Source organism: Muntiacus reevesi, chromosome 16 (genome assembly GCF_963930625.1).
Source record: "Muntiacus reevesi chromosome 16, mMunRee1.1, whole genome shotgun sequence".
Taxonomy (NCBI): Eukaryota; Metazoa; Chordata; class Mammalia; order Artiodactyla; family Cervidae; genus Muntiacus; species Muntiacus reevesi.
Window position 1 is genome coordinate 33,832,946 of NC_089264.1, and position 24,824 is coordinate 33,857,769.

At 41.3% G+C, this 24,824-nt stretch overlaps 2 protein-coding genes across 2 annotated transcripts in view; one reads left to right on the plus strand and one right to left on the minus strand.

Moving 5' to 3' along the window:
* Positions 1 to 11,884: 11,884 nt before the first annotated feature.
* Positions 11,885 to 23,889, minus strand: LOC136147883 (uncharacterized). The gene is made up of 3 exons (XM_065907239.1): positions 22,763 to 23,889; positions 13,203 to 13,268; positions 11,885 to 12,073 (listed from the first exon to the last, which is right to left on the minus strand). Exon 1 carries the CDS (start codon positions 23,887 to 23,889, stop codon positions 23,122 to 23,124), a length of 768 nt encoding a protein of 255 aa, XP_065763311.1. The 3' UTR covers positions 11,885 to 12,073; positions 13,203 to 13,268; positions 22,763 to 23,121.
* The window catches only part of GPRIN3 (GPRIN family member 3), a 73,659-nt gene continuing 72,310 nt past the window's right edge, over positions 23,476 to 24,824 (plus strand). Inside the window, exon 1 of the mRNA XM_065907444.1 lies at positions 23,476 to 23,766. The gene's annotated coding sequence lies outside the window, so the exon portion shown is untranslated. The remainder of the gene's footprint in view (positions 23,767 to 24,824) is intronic.

A 24,824-nucleotide genomic window follows, 5' to 3' on the forward strand; every position in this document is an offset into this window, starting at 1 on the left:
TACCTAAACTGGGCTCAGAACACTTACATGAATGAGCCTACTTTGGAGCGAAATAATCTAATACAAAGCCTATTTTATAATAAACTGTTGAATAGCTCATGCAATTTGTTGCATTCTATACTGAAAAACGAAGAACAGAATGGTTGTAAGTGTATTGGTTGTTCACCCTCATAATCTCATGACTGGCTGAGAGTTGTGGTTCGCCGCAACTGCCAAGCATCATGCGAGTATCATGCTGCATAATGATAGCCTGGGAAAGGTCAACATTCAACATTCAGAGAATAGTTTCTAATGAATTCATATTGCTTTCACACCATCATCAAGTCAAAAAAATCTAATTTGAACTATTAAAGTCAGGGACAGGCTGTATTTTGGTTACAACAGCCCAAATTAAGATACTTATAGCCTACATTTTCAATAGGAAGGACAGTGAAATCTACCTTACTAGACCCTCAGACTTAGCAAGTCATTAGGGCCCTTGGTGAGGAAAGCATTGAGTGGGTTTATGAGGGATGGCTTTCTAAGACAAGATTTGAAGATAAATCTTGTAACAGTCAAGTCCTTTTGATTCCCTCTCACATTTATCTGATATTCCAGGATAAGGACGTGTTTGCCACCATGCCTCCAAAAATCTCAACTCATTCCTAATTTATTTACAAGTCCTGCTCTCCCTGGAGTAAAGACTAGTAACAAAAGCTGCCGTTAAATGAGTTCCTCTTATGTGTAGGTACTGTGCTTTAAATACATTATGCTCATTCTCATGATAAACTGCTAGACCTTAAGAAGCTCCTTTTATCGGTGTTATGTCTGAGAAGTCCAGAATTTGCCCCACAGGTAAGTTAAGGATAGAGATCACTTCCACTTGTGTCTCAACTGATTCAGGTGTTCTTTACAGATTTGTCTTCTCCTCTAACATAATTCTAGTTTACAGTCCTCATGCTCTAGCTAAACTGAAGGGTTGGAAATGACGCCCCGCCTTGGAGAAACTGCCCCTGCTCCGGCTGGCTTGCCTTCAGTTTTTAGGATCTCAATAACAAAGCAGAACTGGGGAAGCTCAAAATAAGACTGTTGTTTTCAGTTGCGATTTTTATTTAACCTATAGTCTACATTTTTAACAGGAAGAACAGTGAAATCCACATTACTAGACTTCAACTCAGCGGGGCACTCGGGGACCCTGGTGAGGTAAGATTTGAGTGGGTTTAAGGAGATGTTTGAGCAAAGGAAAATTTGGAGATTGAAGCTTGACACTTCTTAATCAGAATAATATTCAAATCCAAGAAGTGGAGCAAAAATAAGTACTAACTATGGTATAGAGTGGGAGAAGGAAACAATAAGATTAAAAACGTTTTAGAAATACTAAGTACGATAGAGGGAATGTAGGAGGTGATGAGGGTGATAGTGTGGTTGGCAGGGGTGGAGTTTTGGCATAATTTTCTGTGTATACCTAATAAGATTTAAACGTGAGCTGTCAGAGGAGTAGTTTCTAGGTTAGAACAAGGTATATACAAAGACATGAAGGATCAGAGGTTTATTACTGTCTTGAAACTTTTGTAAAATATTACATAATTATGTTGACTCCACCAGCAATAAAAATTGACCTACCCTTCACAGAGAAGTTAAATCTCGTCCAGGGTTATTCAATAATCTTGTAACATCTAGATATGGCCCAAGAGGACTTAGGCTTTATGTTTGCAGTAAGACTAATGATTGAGTTGGTTTATATACTAAATTTGTGCAAAACTAATTTTCCTGAATCCAGCAGCTTTCTCCTATCCTAGTAATAAATGAGTCACTCATCTGTACCCTAGTGGTGGCTTAGTCGCTAAGCCGTGTCCAACTCTTGCGATCCCATGGACTGGAGCCCACCAGGCTCCTCTGTCCATGGGATTCTCCAGGCGAGAATCCAGGGCTGCCAGACCCTTCTCCCCATACTCTAGTAAGAGTGGCATTTTTATTCTCAAAGGCAGTAGTGAACCACAAACGAGTAAAGATAGAGAGTATCTGACTGTAACCCATAAGTAAAAAAATGTATTATCTCTGTTTCCTAGGACTCAGCTATTAAGCAACATATGAAAGAGGAAATCTTATTACTATTCACTCTTATTTATACAGGTCTTATTGCTACTGTAGTTATATTGCCAACAACTTGTCTGAGCAATAGATATTGCTATGGAGCAATAGATAGAGGTAGGTAGGTAGGCAAAAAGATAGACAGATAGAGACAAAGAAATGCATATGTCTGTGTCTCCATGTAATGTGTGTATACTTAATTATTTTGATCAGATTTGGTTAATTGAAATATTTCTAGACTTTAGAATTTTTAAATGCACATTACTAAACTCAAATATGCCTTTCAGGCCTTTGAGTTTCTTGTCATTAGAATGTGTTATAAATTACAGAATTAGCCTATGTTGCCACAACCAGAGAAAAAAATACAAAAAAAAAAAAAAGAAAACAAATACCCTTGCCCCATAGCCTTCCTTTCCCAGGGACCATCCCTACCCTAGGGTAAACTTCATCATCTTTTCACCTCTTTATGAGGCAGCAAGCTCAGGTTTGGGGTGAGCCCATTTATCTCAATGTAGCTGAGATGCTATTTTATGCTATTCTGTAGCCACTGGGTGACAGAAAGGTATGCCACATGTCCCCAGCTTTATGTTTATATGTGTGTGTGTGTTTTGTCGTTCAGTCATGTCCGACTCTTTGTGACCCCATGGACGGTAGCCCGCCAGGCTCCTCTGTCCATGGGATTCTCTCAGTAAAGATACTGCAGTGGATTGCCATGCCCTCCTCCAGAGGATATTCCTAACTCAGGGATCAAACCCAGGTCTCCTGCATTGCAGGTGGATACTTCACCATCTGAGCCACCAGGAAAACCCAAGAATACTAGACTGGGTAGCCTATCCCTTCTCCAAAGGATCTTCCCGACACTGGAATTGAACCCAGGTTGAACCCAGGTTTCCTGCATTGCAGGCAGATTCTTTACCAACTGAGCTACCAGGGAAGCCCATGTATATGCATAAAGTTCTGAAATTTAACATCAAAGAATTCCCTTTACACTTCAGGAAGGCCTATGAAAGCTCAGATTTCTCTGTCATGAGATCAATGGAGTATCTGAGGAAATAGGTTAATCAGTTTTAAGTATTCCTTCAACAACATTCTAGAGGTTGAGGTGTCTGATCCTTCCCATGGCTAGAATCTGAGGAGACTCCTGAAAATAAACATTCTTAAATGTTTGATCTCATCCATCTCACATCTCAAACTCTATGAGTCAGTAATGTCACTCAACCAGTCCAGATTAAGACATGTCTTTCTCACCATTACTAAGTAAAGTTGTTTTGTACCCACTTCTGTATTAGTGGTTTATATATATTTAATATTTTAGATAAAAGATGGAACATAAAGTGCCACTTTATGCTATGTAGATCTTCCTTTTCTTATTATTGATTTTTTTGTGGCTAGACAATATACTCTAAAATCATTAAAGTTCATTTCAGTTCAGTCTCTCAGTCATGTCCGACTCTTTGCGACTCCATGAATCGCAGCACGCCAGGCCTCCCTGTCCATCACCAACTCCCAGAGTTTACTCAAACTCATGCCCACAGAGTCAGTGATGCCATCCAGCCATCTCATCCTCTGTCATCCCCTTCTCCTCCTGCCCCCAATCCCTCCCAGCATCAGGGTCTTTTCAAATGAGTCAACTGTTCGCATGAGGTGGCCAAAGTTTCAGCTTCAGCATCAGTCCTTCCAATGAACACCCAGGACTGATCTCCTTCAGGATGGACTGGTTGAATCTCCTTGCAGACCAAGGGACTCTCAAGAGTCTTCTCCAACACCACAGTTCAAAAGCATCAATTCTTCTGCACTCAGCTTTCTTCACAGTCCAACTCTCACATCCATACATGACCACTGGTAAAACCACAGCCTTGATCAGACGGACCTTTGTTGGCAAAGTAATGTCTCTGCTTTTTAATATGCTATCTAGGTTGGTCATAACTTTCCTTCCAAGGAGTAAGCGTCTTTTAATTTCATGGCTGCAGTCAAATCATTAAAAGTGCTGTAGAAAATCAGTGGGTATTTTATTCTTATCTCTTTGCATACTTCTGTGTTTCACATGATGCCATTTCTGGGCTTTTTGCCCACTCTGAAGACTCTCCTTTAATTAGCTCTGAAGCATCTACTTGCACAGAAGCTGCAGTTAAGATACAGGTAAATATATTTTTAAAAAACCATTATGTTCTACATAATATACCTACAACAAAGTCTAGAGATGATCATAAACAGTAAGATATTTGCTCAGATATTTGGAGAAGAACACACTCACATAAGCAATAGTTACTGAGTTCAATCAAGGATGCAGGAAAAAGGTGATGCAATTCCTGCCCTCCAGAGGTCACATCTATTATTCTTACTTTACAAAGAGTTCAACAAGGTGGACCTCAGTGTAAGTCGAGATTAAGAATGAGCTGTGGGAAAATCAGGGAGAAAAGTCCATATGTAAGAAAGCAATGTGGACAGAAATCTTTTCCATCCCAAGAGAGAACTTGGCTGGGGCATCTTCACCTAAGTCAGCAGTTGGCAAACACTGCAAAGGTCAAGATGGCAAATATATCAAACTTCATGGTCCACACAGTCTTTCACAGCTATTTAACTCTGCCATGTTCCTGTTAAACTTTCAATTTACAAAAATAGGTGGCGGCCAGACTTGGCTTTAGGGCCATAGTTTGCTGACCCCTGATATAAATAATCACAGTTTCAAACTGGTATCATTAATAGAGAAGGAAATAAAAGGGAAAGTAGGTTACATGAGGAAAAAAATATGAGATTAGCATTAATGAACATTTGATTGAATATGACAAATATTTCCTGAGTACTTACTATATTCTAGACATGGTATTAGGTATTAGAGTAGGAAATGGCTACCCACTCCAGTATTCTTTCCTGGAATATCCCAGGGACAGAGGATACTGGAGGGCTACAGTCTACAGAGTTGCAAAGAGTTGGACACGACTGAGCATACATTAAGGTATTATGTATAAGGGGTAAAAGAAATGAACAAAAATAATCATACAATGTGATAAGATCATATCATGGAGCCACAACTTTCTGTGTCCTGAAATAAGCAAGCCATGCACATGGGCTCAACAAAGGCCCTCCATTCAAATTACTTTAGTCTCCAAAACATGCTCATGGCTCTGTAAACTGGGCTAAAATGGGAAAGCTGAAGAAGCTGCCAGTGAGTGTTGGCAAAGTGAAGACAGGACATTTGATGACTTTTGAATCAAGTGGATGGAAATGAAATTTAAAACTTCAGACGGACAAAGGCTAAATTGTTACTGGCAGCTGAAGTCATGCTTATTACTTTAAGAGGAATAGTGGAAGTTGAAATGGAACATGATAAAATATGGATATCATAAAGATACTGACTTGTGATAGGTAAGCATATCAACTACTTTAAACTGGATGTGCTCTATGTACCAGAAACCACCATTATAAAAAGATAAAACATGCATCACTGATGTTACCACACACTGTGAGTATTCACTCAGAAGATTTACCTATAGGTCAAGTTTGTGGTTATGATGGGGGAAAGGAATGAACCAATCCTACTCCTGGAGAAATTGAAAGAAAAAAGGGAAATACCATTATGATTATCTAGTACAATGATTTTTAGTATTTGACAAGTTTATAGACCCTTAGAAAATGTAATGAAAAATAGATATAAGATTTCCCACATACAGAAAAGTGTATTTATAAATATAAACAAAATATTGCATGTAAATACAAAGGATCAAAGATTCACTGAATCCTATCTGTGGAGCCTCTGCAAGCCTGTGTACCAGAAGTTGAGAAACACTGCCTACAGTAAGCCAGACACTTTTCATGTTTATCTCAGGTGATCCACAGACAAAGAGAACAACAATTGACAAAGGCCCTGTTAATATTATCACCATTTTACAGAAATAAAGGAATAAGGATCACAGCGGCTGAGGAATTTGCCCAAGATCAAGCTAGAAAGTGGCAGAACCGAGTCTGTGAACACACTGCTTACTAGTGAAATGGAACTCACATGTGCTTTGTTGTAGCATTCTACTTGCAAACTAGAAGAAAGTAAATGAAATCGTTCTTTTATAAAAACAACTTCTACGACACCCCAACAGAAGCATTCCCCAAAGAGAAATAAGTTCTTTGTTCTTAAATATTGAAAAAGTGTTATAGGGTGAAAACTTGCTCCCCACCTGACCCCCCCCACCCCTGAAGATATTCACACCCTAGTCCCCAGAACCTGTGAATGCAGTACCTTACATGGCAAAAGGAACTTTGCAGATATGATTACACAAATGATCTGGTGATGGTGAGATTACAATGGATAATGCTTGTAGGCCCAATAAAATCCTAAGTGTTCTAATAAAGGACATGGGCAGGTCAGACAAAGGAGAAGCCTGTGATGATCGAAGCTGAGGGTGGAGTGATTTGGCCACAAGCCAAGGAATGCCAGCAACCCCTAAAAGCTGGAAGAGACAAGAAGACAGATTCTCCTCCAGAGTTTCCAGAGAGGACCAAGCCGGCCAACATCTTGCTTTTGTCCCTGTGCAGTCTTTTTGCAGACCTGACCTGCAGAACTTGAAGAGGATGAATTTCTGTGGTTTCAAGCCACTAAATTTGTGGAACTTTCTTACCATGGAAACTGGAAACCAATACCAAAAGTAAAACCAAGTTATTTATAATCAAATTTCATTTTTTTTTCCTGAGCTCCACGAGAGCAGGGAGTTTTATATCCTAGCACCTAAAGCAGTGCCAAAAACAGAGTATATGTCCAATAAAAAACACAACGAACCAGTGAATGTTCATTGTGGTACCATGACATTTTATAAATGTAGGAGAATTAAAAGTGAACCTAGAGCCACATTCCTACAGGGAGAAAAAAAAAATGCTTTAAAATGCTATATATATTAATAGATATAAAGACAACTATATCTTTGTCATGTGTTTACATCCCACAGATGCAAATACAAGAGAATTATTAAATAAATGTTAAGGTGAATTGATTGATTATTCAGCCAAATTCTCTAGTACACTAGTCCTTTCCTCATATAATCTTTTGTTATTTATGAATGAGGTGGTTCAAACTCAATTCTGCTTAGTAAATGACTATATTTTTCTTTTTCCTCACTTCTGATCACTCCTGCTATTCTTCTTGGAACTGGGCAGGGAAAGAGTTAAGGAATAATGAATCATTTAGAGGTTGCTGTGGGGAGGAGGCTGAAGCTGATGACTCCTACCAACTGTGAAGTTCATGTCCATACCTCACAGCATCACTAAGACAGAAGATGACTGTCCCCCTTGTCTTTAAAACAAAAGGCTTCAAACTGATCTTCTATGGCCACTTTGCTTATATGAGGTTTTCCCCTCCCAAGGGAAGCTGATGGGATGATGTTTAGGGTAAAGGATTAAGAAAAGAAAAAGAACTCAGGTACCAAATTCAACAGATGCCTCTTTTCAAGTCCCACCTACTAAAAGCTTTATTAGTTAGGGTCAGTGATTACTGCAGAGAAGGCAATGGCATCCCACTCCAGTGCTCTTGCCTGGAAAACCCCATGGACAGAGGAGCCTGGTGGGCTGCAGTCCATGGGGTCACTAAGAGTCGGATACGGCTGAGCGACTTCACTTTCTCTTTTCACTTTCCTGCATTGGAGAAGGAAATGGCAACCCACTCCAGTGTTCTTACCTGGAGAATCCCAGGGACGGGGGAGCTTGGTGGGCTGCCGTCTATGGGGATGCACAGAGTCAGACATGACTGAAGCGACTTAGCAGCAGCAGCAGTGATTGCTGACGACGCCTGGAATTACAGCCATCAGAGGCAGCACCGTTAGATAGATGTTAAAAGTGTGAAAGATGTCCAAGGACAAGAGAGAAGAGGATGGGAGAGAAGAAGTCTAAACCTTGTGGCTTAGCAGAGTTGACTGTATTTTGTTAAAGCAAATATTCCTAGTCAATGAACAGGAATGTGCTTAGACAGAGACCAGGGCTGCCCAAGGTCTGAGTCCCCCATGGGGTGGGAAAGCAAAGAGATGAGGGAATTACACAGAACATTTACATGAGTGAGACTGGGAGGAATACACAGCACTTATACCACATTCCAGGGGTCAGATCCCATCACTTTATGGCAAATAGATGGGGAAACAATGGAACAGTGACAGACTTTATTTTTGGGGGCTCCAAGATCACTGCAGATGGTGATTGCAGTTGTGAAATTAAAAGACTTGCTCCTTGGAAGAAAAGCTATGACCAACCTAGACAGCATATTAAAAAGCAGAGACATTACTTTGCCAACAAAGGTCTGTCTAGTCAAGGCTATGGTTTTTCCGGTGGTCATGTATGGATGTGAAGATTGGACCATAAAGAAAACTGAGCACCAAAGAATTGATGCTTTTGAACTGTGGTGTTGGAGAAGACTCTGGAGAGTCCCTTGAACTGCAAGGAGATCCAACCAGTCCATCCTAAAGGAAATCAGTCCTGAGTATTCATTTAAAGGACTGATGCTTAAGCTGAAACTCCAATACTTTGGCCACCTGATGTGAAGAACTGAATCATTGGAAAAAACCTTGATGCTGGGAAAGATTGAAGGCAGGAGGAGGAAGGGACGATAGAGGATGAGATGGCTAGATGGCATCACTGACTTGACAGACATGAGTTTGAGCAAACTCCGGGAGTTGGTGATGGACAGGGAAGCCTGACATGCTGCAGTCCATGGAGCTGCAAACAGTCAGCCATGACTGAGTGACTGAACTGAACTGAGGGGTCAGAACTCTTTCATATGGCTGCACACTCCCACCTGCAAAGAATTCCAGACAATACAGTATGGCTTCGAAACTAGGAAGCAGAGAAAACAACTTCGGTAAAGATAAGTATTCCACATGCCCTGGCCTCTGGCCATCTCTATCAACTCATTTCCTATTGTTCTTCCCCTCATTTACTATGTTCCAGCCATTTTGCCTCTTTGTTTATTTTTAAACCTATTAAACCAAAGTCCTATCTCAGAATCTTTGTATAGGCTGTTCTAACAACCTTAAATATGGTTCCCGTTAGATATTCACACGACTTGCCCTCTAATTTCATTCTACTTAAAACCTCTTCTTCAGAGAGGAGTTCCCCGACCCCCACCTCCATCTAAAAACAGTACCCTGTTACTCTCTCGTCCCTCACTCTGATTTTTTGTCTCCCTTTATGTAATTCATCGCTATTTGATATTATGCATGCATGTGAGCTCAGTGTGCGGCCCCATGGACTGTAGCTCTCCAGGCTCCTCTGTCCATGGAATTGTCCATGAAAGAATGCTGGAGTGGGTTGCCACTTCCTATTCCAAGAGATCTTCCCAATCCAGGCATCAAACCCATGTCTCTTGCATCTCCCTGACTGCCAAGCAGACTCTTTACCACTGCACAATCTGGGAAGACCATCTGACATTATAACATCTATTTGTTCATTCCATTTTTATGTTTTTCTTACTAAAATGTAGACTCCTAAACGTCAGAAACTGTAGTCTGTTTTCTTAATTGCTGTATTTGCAGCACCTAGAACATTGCCCCATATATGATAAAACACTCAGGAAGCATTTTATTGAGTGGAAGATGTTTCTTAATAAAGACTTCAAATATATAAGTACTGCAATGACTCTATTTCCTAACGACCCATTTTGAGCACAGCCCAGGTCACCCTCTTTCACAAATATCTCTTATTCATTCCACTTCATCCCACTAACTCCTATCCATCTTGAATTTAACTCGTCTCAAGGATCCTCTCTTTTCCCAAAACTCCGGCTGCTCTGTGCTCCATGGTACTTCACACAGAACTCCTTCCTGCATGGAAGTCAACTGCTGATGTGTCTGTCTCCCCCACAGTCCAATTAACTCCTCCAGGGCAGGGCTGTGTATTCTTTAACTTTGTGTCCTTATTGCTTAGTATAATATCTGACATATGGTAGAATCTTAACAAATATCTGTTCATCAGAACCGTTCAATAAGTTTGGAGACTTCTTCCTGCAGCAAAACTTATCAAGAGAAAAAAAAATCAACCACTCAGACTTCCCTGAGCAGATTTAATAAGAACTTGGCAAAACATGATTCCTCCCAGCTCCTTCCAAATTGTAAGAATACAAACAAAATTGTTCCTTGAATCATATATAATTAATGCAATGGTTATTAGAGCTGGATTATTTGTTTTAAATATGTCATTATGATGCAGTAAAGTGGTAATAGTTTAGTGTTATAGATGTAATTTGTACATTGAGATCCATGAATAATTGATGCACACATCCTATTTATGTCATTTTATAAAATTTGGAACATAATCTTATTTTAAATGACTGTAGAGATTTTAGTATTTGTTAGTTTTTAACTTTGGATCATTTTGCTGTTGAATTCATGATCAGAGAAGCCAGGTCTAATGGTAACATTATTGCTAAATGAAAAAAAAATCCATTTCACATTGATATGCTTTATGGTATAACTTGCAGCAATGTCTTATAAAGAAATGTGGAGATTCCTGATAGGAAATGGATAATTGGAGAGACAAGTTAACCCTGGAACTAACAAGCAGAGGGCTTCCTTCCCAGGTGGCTAAGTGGGAAAGAACCCACTTGCCAATGCAGGAGATGCAGAAGACATGGGTTTGGTCCCTGGGTCTGGACCCTCCCCTGGAGGAGGAAATTTCAAACCACTTCAGTATTCTTGCCGGGAAAATCCTATGGAAAGAGGAGGCTGGTAGGCCCCAGTCCATGGGGTTGCAGACTCAGACATGACTGAGCACACACACACAAGTAGACACAATAACCCATTAGGTGATTAGTAATATCAAGTATTTTTTCTTAACTAGAGAAGTCTTTATTGCATTCATTTTCCATGTGTATAAAAGGTTTCTAGAAAATATGGTAACATTTGGACAAATGTAACTCTTGTCAGAGACACCTTCAATCTGTAAAAGATAAAACATATTATCTGTGTATCTAGACTTTGTGTATCCCCTATGTACATGTATATATTCTGTGATAAAAGCATATATTTATGTGTCTATATTTATGCATAAGGCATTTTCTTTATATATATACACACATATATAGGTGTACGTGTGTGTGTGTGTATATTTAGTATGGTTAATAACGATGCCTCCCAGGGTAGGGAATCATGACTTTTAGAAATCCTGTTCCACTGTGTTATTTCATGAACTGATTAGGTGTTTGGTTCTGTCTTCACCCATGCCAAAAGAACAGGCTTAAGACACAGCAGCCAAACCAGATGTGAGTTTACAAAATGCATTTGTTCAATTTCTATTTGGATCTTCACCTAAAAACCAACAATATCTCAACCACCACCTCATGGTGAAGACCACCAGAGAAAACTGAGCCAACTGGATATCATCATATTAACACAGATATCAATGCGTATGAGTCTGTAAGATCACTAAAACCAAATATAGCTTAAATTTCTCTGGGATCTTGAGTAGGCATCAATCCCATTAACTCATCAATAATGAGTGCTGCAGTGACTTCAGACTTCAAAAAGTAAAGTGAGATACCTGGTACAATTCTACGTTTGGGTGAAGGAAGAGAAAAGATAGGTTATAAAGAAACAATTTTTCTTTGAGGGGCCAGGTTTTCCTACCATCCTATCAAATAAATCAGATTTTCTATTTTCTTCACATTTGGAAAACACCATGTATATAGAATACAAGTTGAGTTGTGCAATTCCATGATAATTAGATAAACTTAATCCATCTGGGGCAAATGAGATACATTCATCAGTCTACAAACAATACGCTTAGATATGAGTTTATTCATTCATTAGTTCAGTTCTTATTGATTATTGATGTAGTAGTGATGCTGAAGGCCAAATCACTGCTCCTTCTTGCCATGGCTTCACATCTATTACAGAAGACAAGATCAGTAACTATATATTATTTTCATTTATATTTGGTTTAGTTTTCTTCTGTGATGTGATACTCCACATTTCCAACAGGAGTCTTTATAGTTTTGCATTGAAAAATAATATTCCATCTAATTTAATGTAGCTTAGACCTGTCAAGAAGAAAGAGCAAGAGGTCAACCTGCTGACTGACTAATAATTTTAGGCAGGGTCTCTTGGGGATTCAGTATCTGTATGTGGCTAATACAGGTCAGACATTTAGCTTTGCAGTTTGCTAAAATCAATTCCATCAGGTCATCTCAAGTGTGATCAAACTCAGGGGAATTATTTGGACTGGAAAAACCACAAGAGATGGGTGGGCATGCAAACCAGAGTATCAATTTATTTGCGTGGTTGATGTACTTGGCAGAATAAGCATCATTGATCAGGGTAATGCACTAGGGAAACTGAATTAGAGATGAAAAACAGTTGCTCAAATGCTCAGCCTCAGAATTATGGAAATTAAGGATTCTCAAAAAGTATTCCATCCAGCTAAATTAATTGCTAACATAATATTTGTAAACAGCTTTACTGAGATATAGGCTTCCCTAAGAGTTCAGTTGGTAAAGAATCCACCTTTAACATAGGAGATCCTGGTTTGATTCCTGGGTTGGGAAGATCCCTTGGAGAAGGGATAGGCTACCCACTCCAGTATTCAGGCCTGGAGAGTTCAGAATGTATAGTCCATGGGGTTGCTAAGAGTCGGACAAGACTGAGTGACTTTCACTTTCGCTTACTGAGATATAATTCACATGTCATACAATTCATCCTTTTAAAGTGTACAACTGAATATTTTTACTGTGTTCACCTCTAATTTTAGAACATTTCCAGCACCTCAGAAAGAAATCCTATACCCGTTACCAGTCATTACCCATTCCCTCTTCCCCCCAGTCCTACGCCTCGAGGCTACAACTAATCTACTTTCTGTTTGTATTGATTTGTGTATCCTGGACATTTTATATCAGTGGCATCCTGCAATATGTGTTTCTTTGTGACCGGCTTCTTCACTTAGCATGTTTTCTTGGTTTTCCTATGGTGTATCATATATCAATACTTTGTTACTTTTTATTTCTGAATAAAATCATATTTTATGAATATACTAAATTTTATTTATCTGTTCTTGGCTGATGTATATTTGGGTTAATACTAATTTTGGGTCACCATGAATAATGCTGCTATGAACACTCACATACAAGCTCTTGGGTGAACATATGTTTTAATTTCTCTTGGGTATATACTTACGATGGAATTGCTGGTTCATAGGATAACTCTGGGCTTTCCTGGTAGCTCAGATGGTAAAGAATCTGCCTGCAATAAAGGAAACGCCGGTTTGATTCTTGGGTAGGGAAGTTCCTCTGGAGAGGGGCAAGGCAACCCAATCCAGTATTCTTACCTAGAGAATCCCCATGGACAGAGGAGCCTGGCAGGCTACAGTCCATGTGGTCACAAAGAGCCAGACACAACTGAGCAACTAAGCACAGCACAGCACAAGTTAATAACTTTATGTTTAAATTTTGGGGGGCCTACCAAACTCTTTTTTCAAAGGAATTGTACCATACTTAATTTCCATCAGCATTAATAAGCATTCCAATTTCTCCACATCCTCACCAGCACTTGTTATTTTCTATTGTTTGTTAGTAGATATCCTAATGGGTGTGAGGTAGTATCTCACTGTGGTTTTCATTTGCATTTCTCTAATGATTAATGATAGTGAACATTCTTTCATGTCTACTGACCATTTGTAGACCTCCTCAACATTCAGAAAACTAAGATCATGTCATCTGGTCCCATCACTTCACGGCAAATAGATGGGGAAACAGTGGAAATAGTGACAGACTTTGTTTATCTGGGCTCCAAAATCACTGCAGATGGTGATTGCAGCTGTGAAATTAAAAGACGCTTACTCCTTGGAAGGAAAGTTATGACCAACCTGGACAGCATATTGAAAAGCAGAGACATTACTTTGTCAACAAAGGTCCATCTAGTCAAGGCTATGGTTTTTCCAGTAGTCATGTATGGATGTGAGAGTTGGACTATAAAGAAAGCTGAGCACTGAAGAATTGATGTTTCTTAGCTGTGGTGTTGGAGAAGACTCTGGAGAGTCCCTTGGACTGCAAGGAGATCCAATCAGTTCATCCTAAAGGAGATCAGTCCTGAATATTCATTGAAAGGACTGATGCTGAAGCTGAAACTCCAATACTTTGGCCACCTGATGCGAAGAGCTGACTCATTTGAAAAGGCCCTAATGCTGGGAAAGATTGAGGGCAGGAGGAGAAGGGGATGACAGAGGATGAGATGGTTGGATGGCATCACCGACTCAATGAACATGGGTTTGGGTGGACTCCAGGAGTTGGTGATGGACAGGGAGGCCTGGCATGCTGCAGTTCATGGGGTCGCAAAGAGTCAGACACGACTGAGCGACTGAACTGAACTGAACTTTGTAGCTATTCAGATCTTTCATCCACTTTTTAATTGGAGCGTGTATTAACATTTCATTTGTTTTATTGACAAGCAATGTTATATTGTACACATATACCACATTTTATGTGTTCATTTACCAGTTGAAGATATTGTGGAATAATGTTTGTATTTCTATGGAGAATGTTTGTGATGTCAACAGGATGGAGAACCAGGGAAGTGTATACTATGGAAATAAATTTGGTTTATGGGCCTAACTCTGAAAGAAGTAATAGTGCCTGAAAGAACCCAGAAAATTTTATAATATACAGCTAACATATTTAAAGCAGGGGGAAGACGAAGCAGTCTTAGAAGTCTCTGCTCCCCTACAAAGGTGAAGCCATCTTAGGCAAGGCAGCCAGCCTCTAGTAGTAGTTATACTTGAAGCCATGTATTAGTTGCACTCTTTCCGGCTGTGTGCATGCTTACTTGCTTCAGTCGTGTTTGACTCTTTGCGAACTCATGGCCTATAGACTGCCAGGCTCATCTGTTCATGGGGTTTTTCCAACAAGAATACTGGAGTGTGTTACCAAGCCCTCCTCCAGGGGATCTTCCAGGAGGTCCATCTAATTTAAAGCTGAACTTTACCCAATTACTGGAGAATCAGCACCAATGTACAATTAGCCCATTACCCTTGGAGAAAAAGGACTGGCAAGCAAAAAGAAGGGTCAGGATCTTTAGCAAGCAAGGTGAAAGGCCAGCAGATGGAGCATTACTGAGAAATCAGGCAGAAGTGGGACCACATGAACCAGGAAAAAATGGTAGAGAACAGAGATGAAGGTGGATCATCATTGTAGGGACAGTAGCCCAGAGCCCACCTCAGTCATTTTACGTTCAATGCAGAAATTTAGTGATATTATTTCTGTATTATACCAGCTAGAGGGTGAAAGTCAACTACCTGTCTTGGTCAGACTTGGCTTTGGATCTGAAGTCTTGAGCATACATGGTAAAAAGTCTATATTAATAGCAACATGGAACAAGAGAAAAGCAGTAACTTCCAAGCCTCTGTAATCAAAAGATACGATCAACACTAGTTCATCTATCTGTCTGTCAGCCTATCAATCATCCATCAATTCTTCTCATTAGAAGAAAGTGGTAGCTCCTCTTTTGAATGCTTTCTTTCAGCACTGGAACAGATTTCTGACCCTTTGGTCCAATACCAAAGCAAGTGGTTGATAGTGTTTAGATGCCATATTTTATGGGGAGGGGGGCGGGAAATGCACCTTTAAACATCAAAATCATCCCCAGTCTGTTAAGAAGATGCTACTATGAGAGCCTTACTGAGGGAATAGCAGGTTTTTGTCTCTTATCAAATGCTAATCCCTGGTCAGACGCTAAATGGTAGAATGTCATGCCCAAATCCCATATAAATTGTTATTGCTGTATTTCTTTTACCATCCCTCTCCAATACTATATATTTATATTTACATAAGTTAAATGGGCATATAAACTTTCAACTCACGCTACAGTTTTCTTTATATAAGCTGTATTTCAGTTCTTTCCCTGATGTTACACCTTGAATATGATGAGTAAACTAACTATAGAGACCCCTTGCTGTTTTGGTCAATGGTATTTCTGATAGAGACTTGGCATACACCCTAATCTCACTGTTAATTACTTTATTCAATAGTTAACCAAAATTATTTTTTATCTGTATTGTGCTTGATATAAGTCAAGAAAAAAATCCTGTCCTCGAAAAAAATTACAGTCTAGGAGTGGTAGTGAAGAGGTGGACAAATAAATAGACAGTGAAATGCCAAGTGATGAACAGGTAGATGCTTTAGAAACACAAAGAAGTACTTAACCCAATTTGAGTCTCAGATAGCTTTTGTAAAGGAAATGGATTTCCCTGAGACTTGAAAAATGCATAGGCATTAGCCACAAAGGAGGGGGGGGGATCCCTGGCGCAAGAAAGCACGCCAAAGGGAACAACCTGTAAAAAAGCACTTCATACATTTAAGGGACTGTATCAAATAGCCAATCAGATTATCTTTCTTGGGAAGTTTGAATGCAGGTTGTACAGAGAAAAATAATTCAGAGAATTGTGGTGTAAGCAGAGAAACGAAAGAAACACAGTTACAAGGTCATTTGCAGGCTTCAGAAAAAGAAGCAATAGCAGATGGCTGCTTCTAAAAGAGCAGTGTGACCAAGTCACCAGAGACCTTCTTATTGGACCACAAGCATCATTGCCAAACACCAGGTGTGCTGCTCTGTTCTGAGGGACATAGGAAGTCTCTCTGCGCATCTGTTCTAAGAGCCTACAAGAACGCTTTCCTTGCAGGAGACAAACCCACCTCGGAAATGACTGAGCAATGAAAATTTCAATAGCAGAACTTGAATGAACGTGGTGGTTTAAATGATATCACTGAAACAGAGCTCATCTCTTTCTCTTCATCTGCCAGCCCTGCTTTCCTTTCCTTTGTCTTTATGCTTCCCTCATGCAAACTTCCTCCAAGTGGCCCCCACTAGTAGCCTCAGTTTTACATTTTACTAGCCAGGGGACCCCATTCTCCCAAGAGTTCCAGCAATAGCTTGGGTCTTGCACCTATCTGTGAACTGACCACTGTGGCCAGGGACAGATAAACCTTCTATTGGTCTATCCTAGGTCTTATGTTCACCTTAAATCAAGGTCAGACCCACCTACTCACATGGACTGAAGTGTGGTTCCTCAGTGGAAAATTGAGACACAGTCATTAGCAAGGGGTAAATGGAAGCTTAGAAGACAGAAACAGCAGCTCCCTTCCACAAACTGTCCTTATATGTCCTTCCCCCCTTGTATCTTTCGAACAAGTTTGCAGTAGTTGATGTCAACTCAGCACATTTTTGTGGGGTCATTTTATGGGTTTTTATTTTTTATTAATTGTTCGCTCCTCATAGCCTAAAAATTCCTGGAAGAAAAACAATCATTTGAAAAATGGTCCTGTATAAAATAGATTTTTACATGTATGACATGCAATTTGTAAACAGAAGTGATGATTATTACTCTTAAGCACATATGGCTAAATTAGCCAAGTGTAAACCAAACACTGCCACACTGCATACCTATGAGGACAGTGTAGGCACACCAGTTTTCAGAGCCTAAAGTGATTTAGTCTATTAGAGGAGAAAAACAAATAAAAACACAAAACTATAGTACAAGTTTTAACTACAACAAAGACTGGTACCAGGTGTGTCTACAGAGGAAGAAGTAATTAAATATGGGAATGGGTGGTCTGGGCAAGGATTCCAGGAGGAGGGATCGCTAAACTAGATTTTGCCAGATAGATGGGTAAGTGGCTCTGAGAAAAGGGCACTCAGGAGGTGGGCTGAGGGGGGCATAGGTCAAAACAAAGTCATTGCTGTGGAACAGTATACTCTTGTGTTTTACAAACTACTAGGGCAGGAATGGAAAATAGGAGTTTAGGGAGCAGCAAAAGATGACACCGTATGACTAGCAGTTACTTGAGTATCTCTTATCCAATCAGTTGAACAAGCCTATTGTAAGGATATTTCTGATGGTGAGAATCCAAACATTTGACAACAGGGCACTGATCAAATATACAGTAGAATACTAAATATGACCAAAAACGACCCTGCAAAAGCCGTTTAGTATTAGAGGAGGGGAGAGGGAAGGAGAAAGGGACAAGGAAGGAAGGATTGAAGGAAGAACTGAAGGAAGGAAGGAGGGAGAGAAGGAGTGAAGGAGAAAAGGAAAGAAAAGAATGAGAAAAGGGAGAGGAAGGAAGCGGGAGAGAGAGAAGGAGAAAGGGAGGAAACCAGGTAGGAGCCTGACTTAACATGACTTGCCAGAAATCGAAAGGCAGTCAAGCAACATCAAAATGGACCTTACAGTGAGTCTTTAGTTAATTTCTATATGATTTCTCTGTGAAAGAAACTGCTAAGGGCTGATCCTAGAGCCTACCTTCCTTCTCTCTTAATAACGGTCTCACTTGGAGCACCAGGACATCTAGCCTAGAAAAACCAAAGCAAGCTTGTTCTCCCTGGCTACGTGCTCACTTTCACAAACCTTGGGTGATCTGGTGACTGGATTCTGGTCAATGACTTGGAAATAGGAGAGTGGGTTCAGGAAAATATTTTTTCCTCCATAAAAAGATGCTCCCTTTTCCAATGGAATCCTTTTCTTTCTATTATAGAGGAGAGAAAAGGCTTTTTTCCCTCTATCTTCCTAGGGTCTCTAACTGAGGCCCTGGATATTAGACAGTGAAAATACACATTAATAAGAGAAAAAGAAATAGAATTTATTAATATGTATGTACATCAGGCATAGATGCAGAAGAAACTCAGTGATGAGTAACTCAAAGGGGCAGTTAGAACTTGGGCTTATAGAGCATTTTCACAAAAACAATAAACTTGTATAGGAATGACAAGACAAAGGAAAACGGGGTTTAGGCTTTTAGGGGCACCAAACTGTGGGAAGGCAAATATTAGGGGGAAACCTAATCAAAGGGAAGAATTACTTTAGTAAGATTTGTTTGCAGACTTATCATGGTACAAGGTTTCTGTCCTCTTCATGGTCTTACACTATTCCAGGAGAGGGGATTTAGGGTAATCCTCACTTCTCTAAGTTACTGCTTTTAGTCTGCATCTGTTGGTTCTCATTTTCCTCTGGTTCAAAATAATTCTTATGCCAAAGTGGCATATTTTGCGGTGGTATATTTGAATCTCCTACACTGTCTTGAACGTGGTTTGTAAGGATATGGTTTTTAAGGCAACGGCAGCCATTTTGTAACCATGCAGTGATAAAATCTATTTAGAGTCCAGTACTGGGCAGAATGGGCTTCCCTAGAGGGTCAGTGGTAAAGAATCCGCCTGCCAACACAGGAGACATGGGTTTGATCCTTGGGTCGGGAAGATCCCCTGGAGAAGGAAATGGCAACCCACTCCAATATTCTTGCCTGGGAAATCCCATGGGCAGAGGAGCCTGGTGAGCTACAATCCATGGGGTTGCAAAAGAACTGGACACAATTTAGCAACTAAAGAATAACAACTGGGCAGAATGCATGGATATAAAAAAAAAAAGTTATAGTCCCTGAGCCAAAAAGTGTAATACAAAGTGTTAAAACACACACATATGAATGAACCAGAGAACAATTACAAGACAACTTACAGTATGACTCAGCGCCAACTAACGCAGCCCTGATGGGAGTCCTCAAGAATCCACCGTTGCTGACTTCCTCCTGTCGATACTTCTAGCCAATCCAGCTAAGATGATGAAGTTTTTAGGCAAGATGTGACATTTAGAGAAGATTCTCATCTCAAATTCTAATCCTTTTAAAATACAGTACTGCCCCTGTTTAAATGCCCCTAAGACCTTTCACTCAGAAAGGGAACAGACTATCAAAAAAGCATTGGGCTGGACCCTGGGCTTTAGTCTTGGTAAAGGCTCTGAACAGCTGTGGGACATCACAAAGTTTATTTAAATATCTGGTATTTTGATTCCTGATTTATAAGTTAGAGTAGTGATTCATTTAATTTATCCAGCCCTTAAAAAATGAGTGTAGTTTTAGGTGACAGAGATTTAGCAGTGAAAGAGGCAAAGTCCCTGCCCTCAAAAACAGTAGAGAGACAATAAACAAATATATACTCTATCAGAATGCAGTAGGAAGTCTGCTGGAAACACATAAAGCAGGCTAGACAGGACAGGAGGAATGACAGGTAAGGGGGGAGGGAGCTGCTATTGCAATATAGAGTGGATGAGAACACATCTTTGATAGGAAGGCTGTATTTCTTTCTCCTTGTGGCGTGAAGTGTATACGTATTTGAGTGTTTGTGAACACACTGGCCTGCTTCTGCAGCGTCAGAGGAGAAGTCAAATAACTGAAAATATGTAAAAAGTGCTTGGTAAATTACTCGGCATTATGCGGACATAAGGTATTGTTATTGTCATTATAATTTCAGGTTAAGTCTAAACTCCATAACTTGACATTTAAGATGCTTTACAAAACAATTTTCAAACCTACGTTTCTAGCTTTATCTCCACTCCCCTGTATAAACCTAACTTTCAAATAAAATTTTCACTTTAATTCACTTGGCAATTAATCATGTACCGACTCACATTGCTTCTCCTATTGTTTCTTCTGTTCAAATCCTTTATTATTTTCATTTCCTACAAACCCTGTGTTCCTAGTGATATTTTAAACTTGTATATGTCAGTCTTTCTATAAATTCCTTGAGGTATTCAATAATATGATTTGGCTTTGCTTCATGTACTGTCATACTATTTATCATCACTCTGACAGTTATTATGCTTTGGAATTTGGTGTTATACTGAATTTTGTATGGGTTTTGAGAAGCAGAATTTTTTTTAAAAAAAATTCTGTATTGCTAAAGTGAGCATATAACTGTAGTTAGGGCTTGCCTTAAGGATTACCTCAGTTCCATTCAGACAATTAAGCACCTCCTAATCCTGTGTGTCCACTTCATGACCACAATCCTAGCCATCCTCTTGGCTTTTTCATGGCCTTGGGATTTCTCTTGCCAGTATACATGTGATATCGCCTCTTGAATGACTTTCAAGTAAATTTTTGCATTGAAAGAACTTCCTAGCAGTCTGAGAAATCAAGTAGAAGAGATAGATGAGTAAAATATAGTAGAAACTATAGGATAAGTACTAAGTGAAGCTTTGGTAGACATAATGATCCTACCAAAATAGCTAATCCCTGGAACCTCTGACTATGTTACCTTGCATCACAAAAGGGCCTTTGCAGATATGAATAAATTAAGGATTTTGAGATGGGGATATTACTCTGGGTTACCTGGATTAACCCAAAATAATCACAAGAGACTTTATAGAAGAGGGATGCAGGATAATCAGAGTCAGGGTAGAGGATAAAAGAGATCTGAGTGATGTGGTCACAAGCCAAGAAAGGCAGATGCCTCTAGAAACTGAGCAAAGAACAGTAAGAACAGATTCCCCCCTTAGAACTTTCAGAAGAAATGCAGAGCCCTGATGAATCTTTGATTTTAGCCCCATAAAACCAATTTTCAGGCTTTGTACCTCAAAAACTATAAAATAATAAATTTGTGTTGTATTAAGCCACTAAATTTGTGGCAATCTGTTATAGCAACAGAAGAAAACTACTGCAGGAGATCTGGGTTTGATCCCTGGATTGGGAAGGCCCCTTGGAGAAGGGAACAGTAACCAACTCCAGTATTCTTGCCTGGAGAATCCATGGACAGAGGACGCTGGCAGACTACAGTTCACGGGGTCACAAAGAGTCAGACATGACTAAGCGACTAACAGGAAACTAATACATTAGTTTAATAATTTTTTTAAAAAGCCCTGAGCTAGGGATCTATCACAATCTAGCCCCATCACATGTTTTCAGTTGTGTAATATCGAGAAAATTGCTCTACCTCAGTTTCCTTTCCTGTAAAGTAAAATTATACCTGCCTTACAGAGTCATTATGAAGACAGACGAAATTATTCATATGAGCATTTTGTAAAGTGTTTTGTGTTATGTAAACGTGAAGTGTAAAACTTTAACTTAAGGCTTTCTTAACAAGGGTTGGGTGTGGAATGAAGACATCCATCCTTACATGTTACACCATGATCATTCTCAAAAACCAGCATGTTATTTTAGAAGTTGTAGAAGTGGCCTGCTGGGATACTTGCCACAAACTTCCCTCCATTAACCAAACTGGACATGGCTAGTGGGCTTCCCTGGTGTCTCAGATGGTAAAGAATCTGCCTGTGATGCAGGGGACCTGGGTTTGATCCCTGGGTTGGGAAGATCCCCTGGAGAAAGGAATGGCTACCCACTCCAGTATTCTTGCCTGGAGAACTCCATGGAGGAGCCCAACAGGCTACAGTCCATGGGGTCACAAAGAGCCAGATATAACTGAGCAACGAACAGACACACGATGGCCTGCAACATTCTTTGTGCAAGAGCTAAGACACAGCCTTAGAATCCTTCTTAACCTACCTTTAGGAAGTTGCAATCAATCATCTAGAGCTGGCAGAAAAGAAGAAATTTATTAAAATCCCTGACTTGGTGGTTTAGAAAGTTTGGTCCCTTGGCCAGCAGCACAAACACCCGCTGTGAACTTGTTAGTAACCACAGATCCACAGGTCCACCCCAGGCCTACTGAGCCAGAACCTACGTTTTAACAAGATCCCCAGGTGATCCCCATGAGTGAGAGGATCTCTTTTGCAGTGTTAAATTCCAGTTTCGCAGTTACTACTATGTGACCTGAAGCAAAGTGTCTAAATCATTGAAGCTTTAGTTTTCTCATCAGTTCAGTGGAGAATATTACTCACTTCATTGGGTCATTAAGAGAATTACAGAAGCTGCATATAAGGCATTTTGCACAGTGCCTGCTAACAAATAGTTGGTGAACGTTACCTCTTTTCAGTTTCATTTGCACCATCTGCAGCTGCTAACCATACTACACATCCATTCAGTGTTGCTGGAGCCACTCTGAGTGGACGCTTTCCAAAGCCATCCATGTCCAGGAGACGGGAGTTGGGGCGGTAGGGGGCAGGGGGCAGGAACACTGTCAGCAATGCCATCTCCAAATACGCGGGGTATCATACTTTTTGCAACACCGAAAAAACCTCGGATGGTCTCCTTGGTTTCAGATCTCTGCACTTGGCTCTTCTGGAAACCGTGTGCTGGAGTCAAGACACAGCCATGGAGTCTGGTGACCTGTGGGTGGGAGCGAGGGCCAGAATTCCTGCGGAGCGGCTCTGGGCCCCAGCCCTCTATCTTAATCTCCTTCTGAACTTTCCACCTGCTGCCGGTCTCCTTGCAGCAGCACCGCAACCCGCCAGCGGGTGCCCGGTTGCCCCCTGGCCGGCAGCCGCCGCCGCCGCCGCAACCCCTTCCCGCGGGACGGAAGGCTGGGCGGGGGCGCGGCGGGGGCGGAGCTCGGCGTCCTGCTGCTGCCGCCGCCGCCGCCGCCGCCGGTGCAGCGGGTGCAGCCGGTGCTCCGGCCGCCGCTGCCTGCGCTCCTGCCGCCCCTTCCTCGGATGTTCCGGCAGGGCAGCGCTGCCCGGCGAGGACAGATGGGCGCAGCCCGGGCCTGACGGACGAGCAGTCGGGCACGTGAACTCCCACCTCCAATTTGGCTCAGTGCCGGGCGGCGGCGGCTGCAGTCCCGGAGTGGGGGGCGGCCCCCGCGGTCTCCGCCCGGCTCCGGCGCGCCGCCTCTGCTCTTTGCATAGTAATTTCAGTTCCTGCCGGCACCCGGCTCCCTCCCGGAACAGGTCTGAAAAGGACCGCCACTCCCGAGCCCGCTGAGGCATCGGTGGGGCGCCGGGAGCCGCTGCGTGTGATATGCGACGGGAAGCCCTCGCCAAAGCGCAGGCAGCGGCCCCGCCACGCCGGAGAGAGCCGGACAACAGCAGGTAGGTGACCGGCGGCCGCGGGAGGAGACGCCCCCCGCGCCAGCTCTGCCCATCTTGCAACCCTGGGAGACCACAGCTTTGCGGTGTGCTCGGGACTGATGGGGGAGGGATTCGGTCCCACATTTTGCCAGGTGATCCTTTTTGCCTGTTGCTCTCGTTTCCATCCCGTCCTGAGCTCCAGGAGGAGCAGCCTTTCTCGCAGGTGATGAATTTCTCGGCAAGGTCATTGCTCCCTTAAGCTTTGGCTTTGAAGGTAAACCGGCGAAGACGCCTGTTGTTCTTGTTCTTGGGAGAGGGGGGTTTGCAATCAGGTCTGCATACTATGAATATCCAAATAGGGGTGCGTGTGTGTGTGTGTGTGTGTGTGTGTGTGTGGCAATACTACACAGGCATTTTTCTCATTTTCCTACACTTACTCCGTTTAAGGTCAGCATACTATCGTTATATATAATATCCATGCGTTTGTATGCGTGTGTATACACACATTACATATATAGTTTTTCTTGAGATAGGCAGAGAGAGAAGGGCAGGCAGAGGTTGATAAAGGGAAATCATTGTAGAGACCTGTTCAGTATCTAGAGGTGAACTTTGGAACCACATTAAATCCGGGTAGACTAGAGGCTATAAACAGTTCTTTGGGGATGGATTTTAGAAAAGAAATCACTGAAAAACACTGTCAACCAATACACACAAAAGATCCCTACGCCATCCAGGCAGATCGAAAAGATACAGGCAAAATTTCAGACGCAGCAATGGACATGAAAGAGAAGGGGGAAAAAGAGGGGGGAAGAATTTAGACACTGGAAAGTGATTTTGCCTGGTAGGAAGGCAGGAAAGTCTGGTCAGGTTTAAAGCGCTTTTTAGAGGGGCCTTGGGAGAAATCTTGACTTGGGGTGTAGGTAGTTCAAGGTTAAGATGATGTAAATGTCCTGAGAGCAGCATATAGGTAGTGGGGAAAAGGCAGTGGTTTGGAGGGGGAGGGGAGAAAGGAAGCTCTGAAAGTCATCAAGAAGCAACCACCTTTATTAAGGTATCCTCTTCTTCCTGTTAAGGCAATA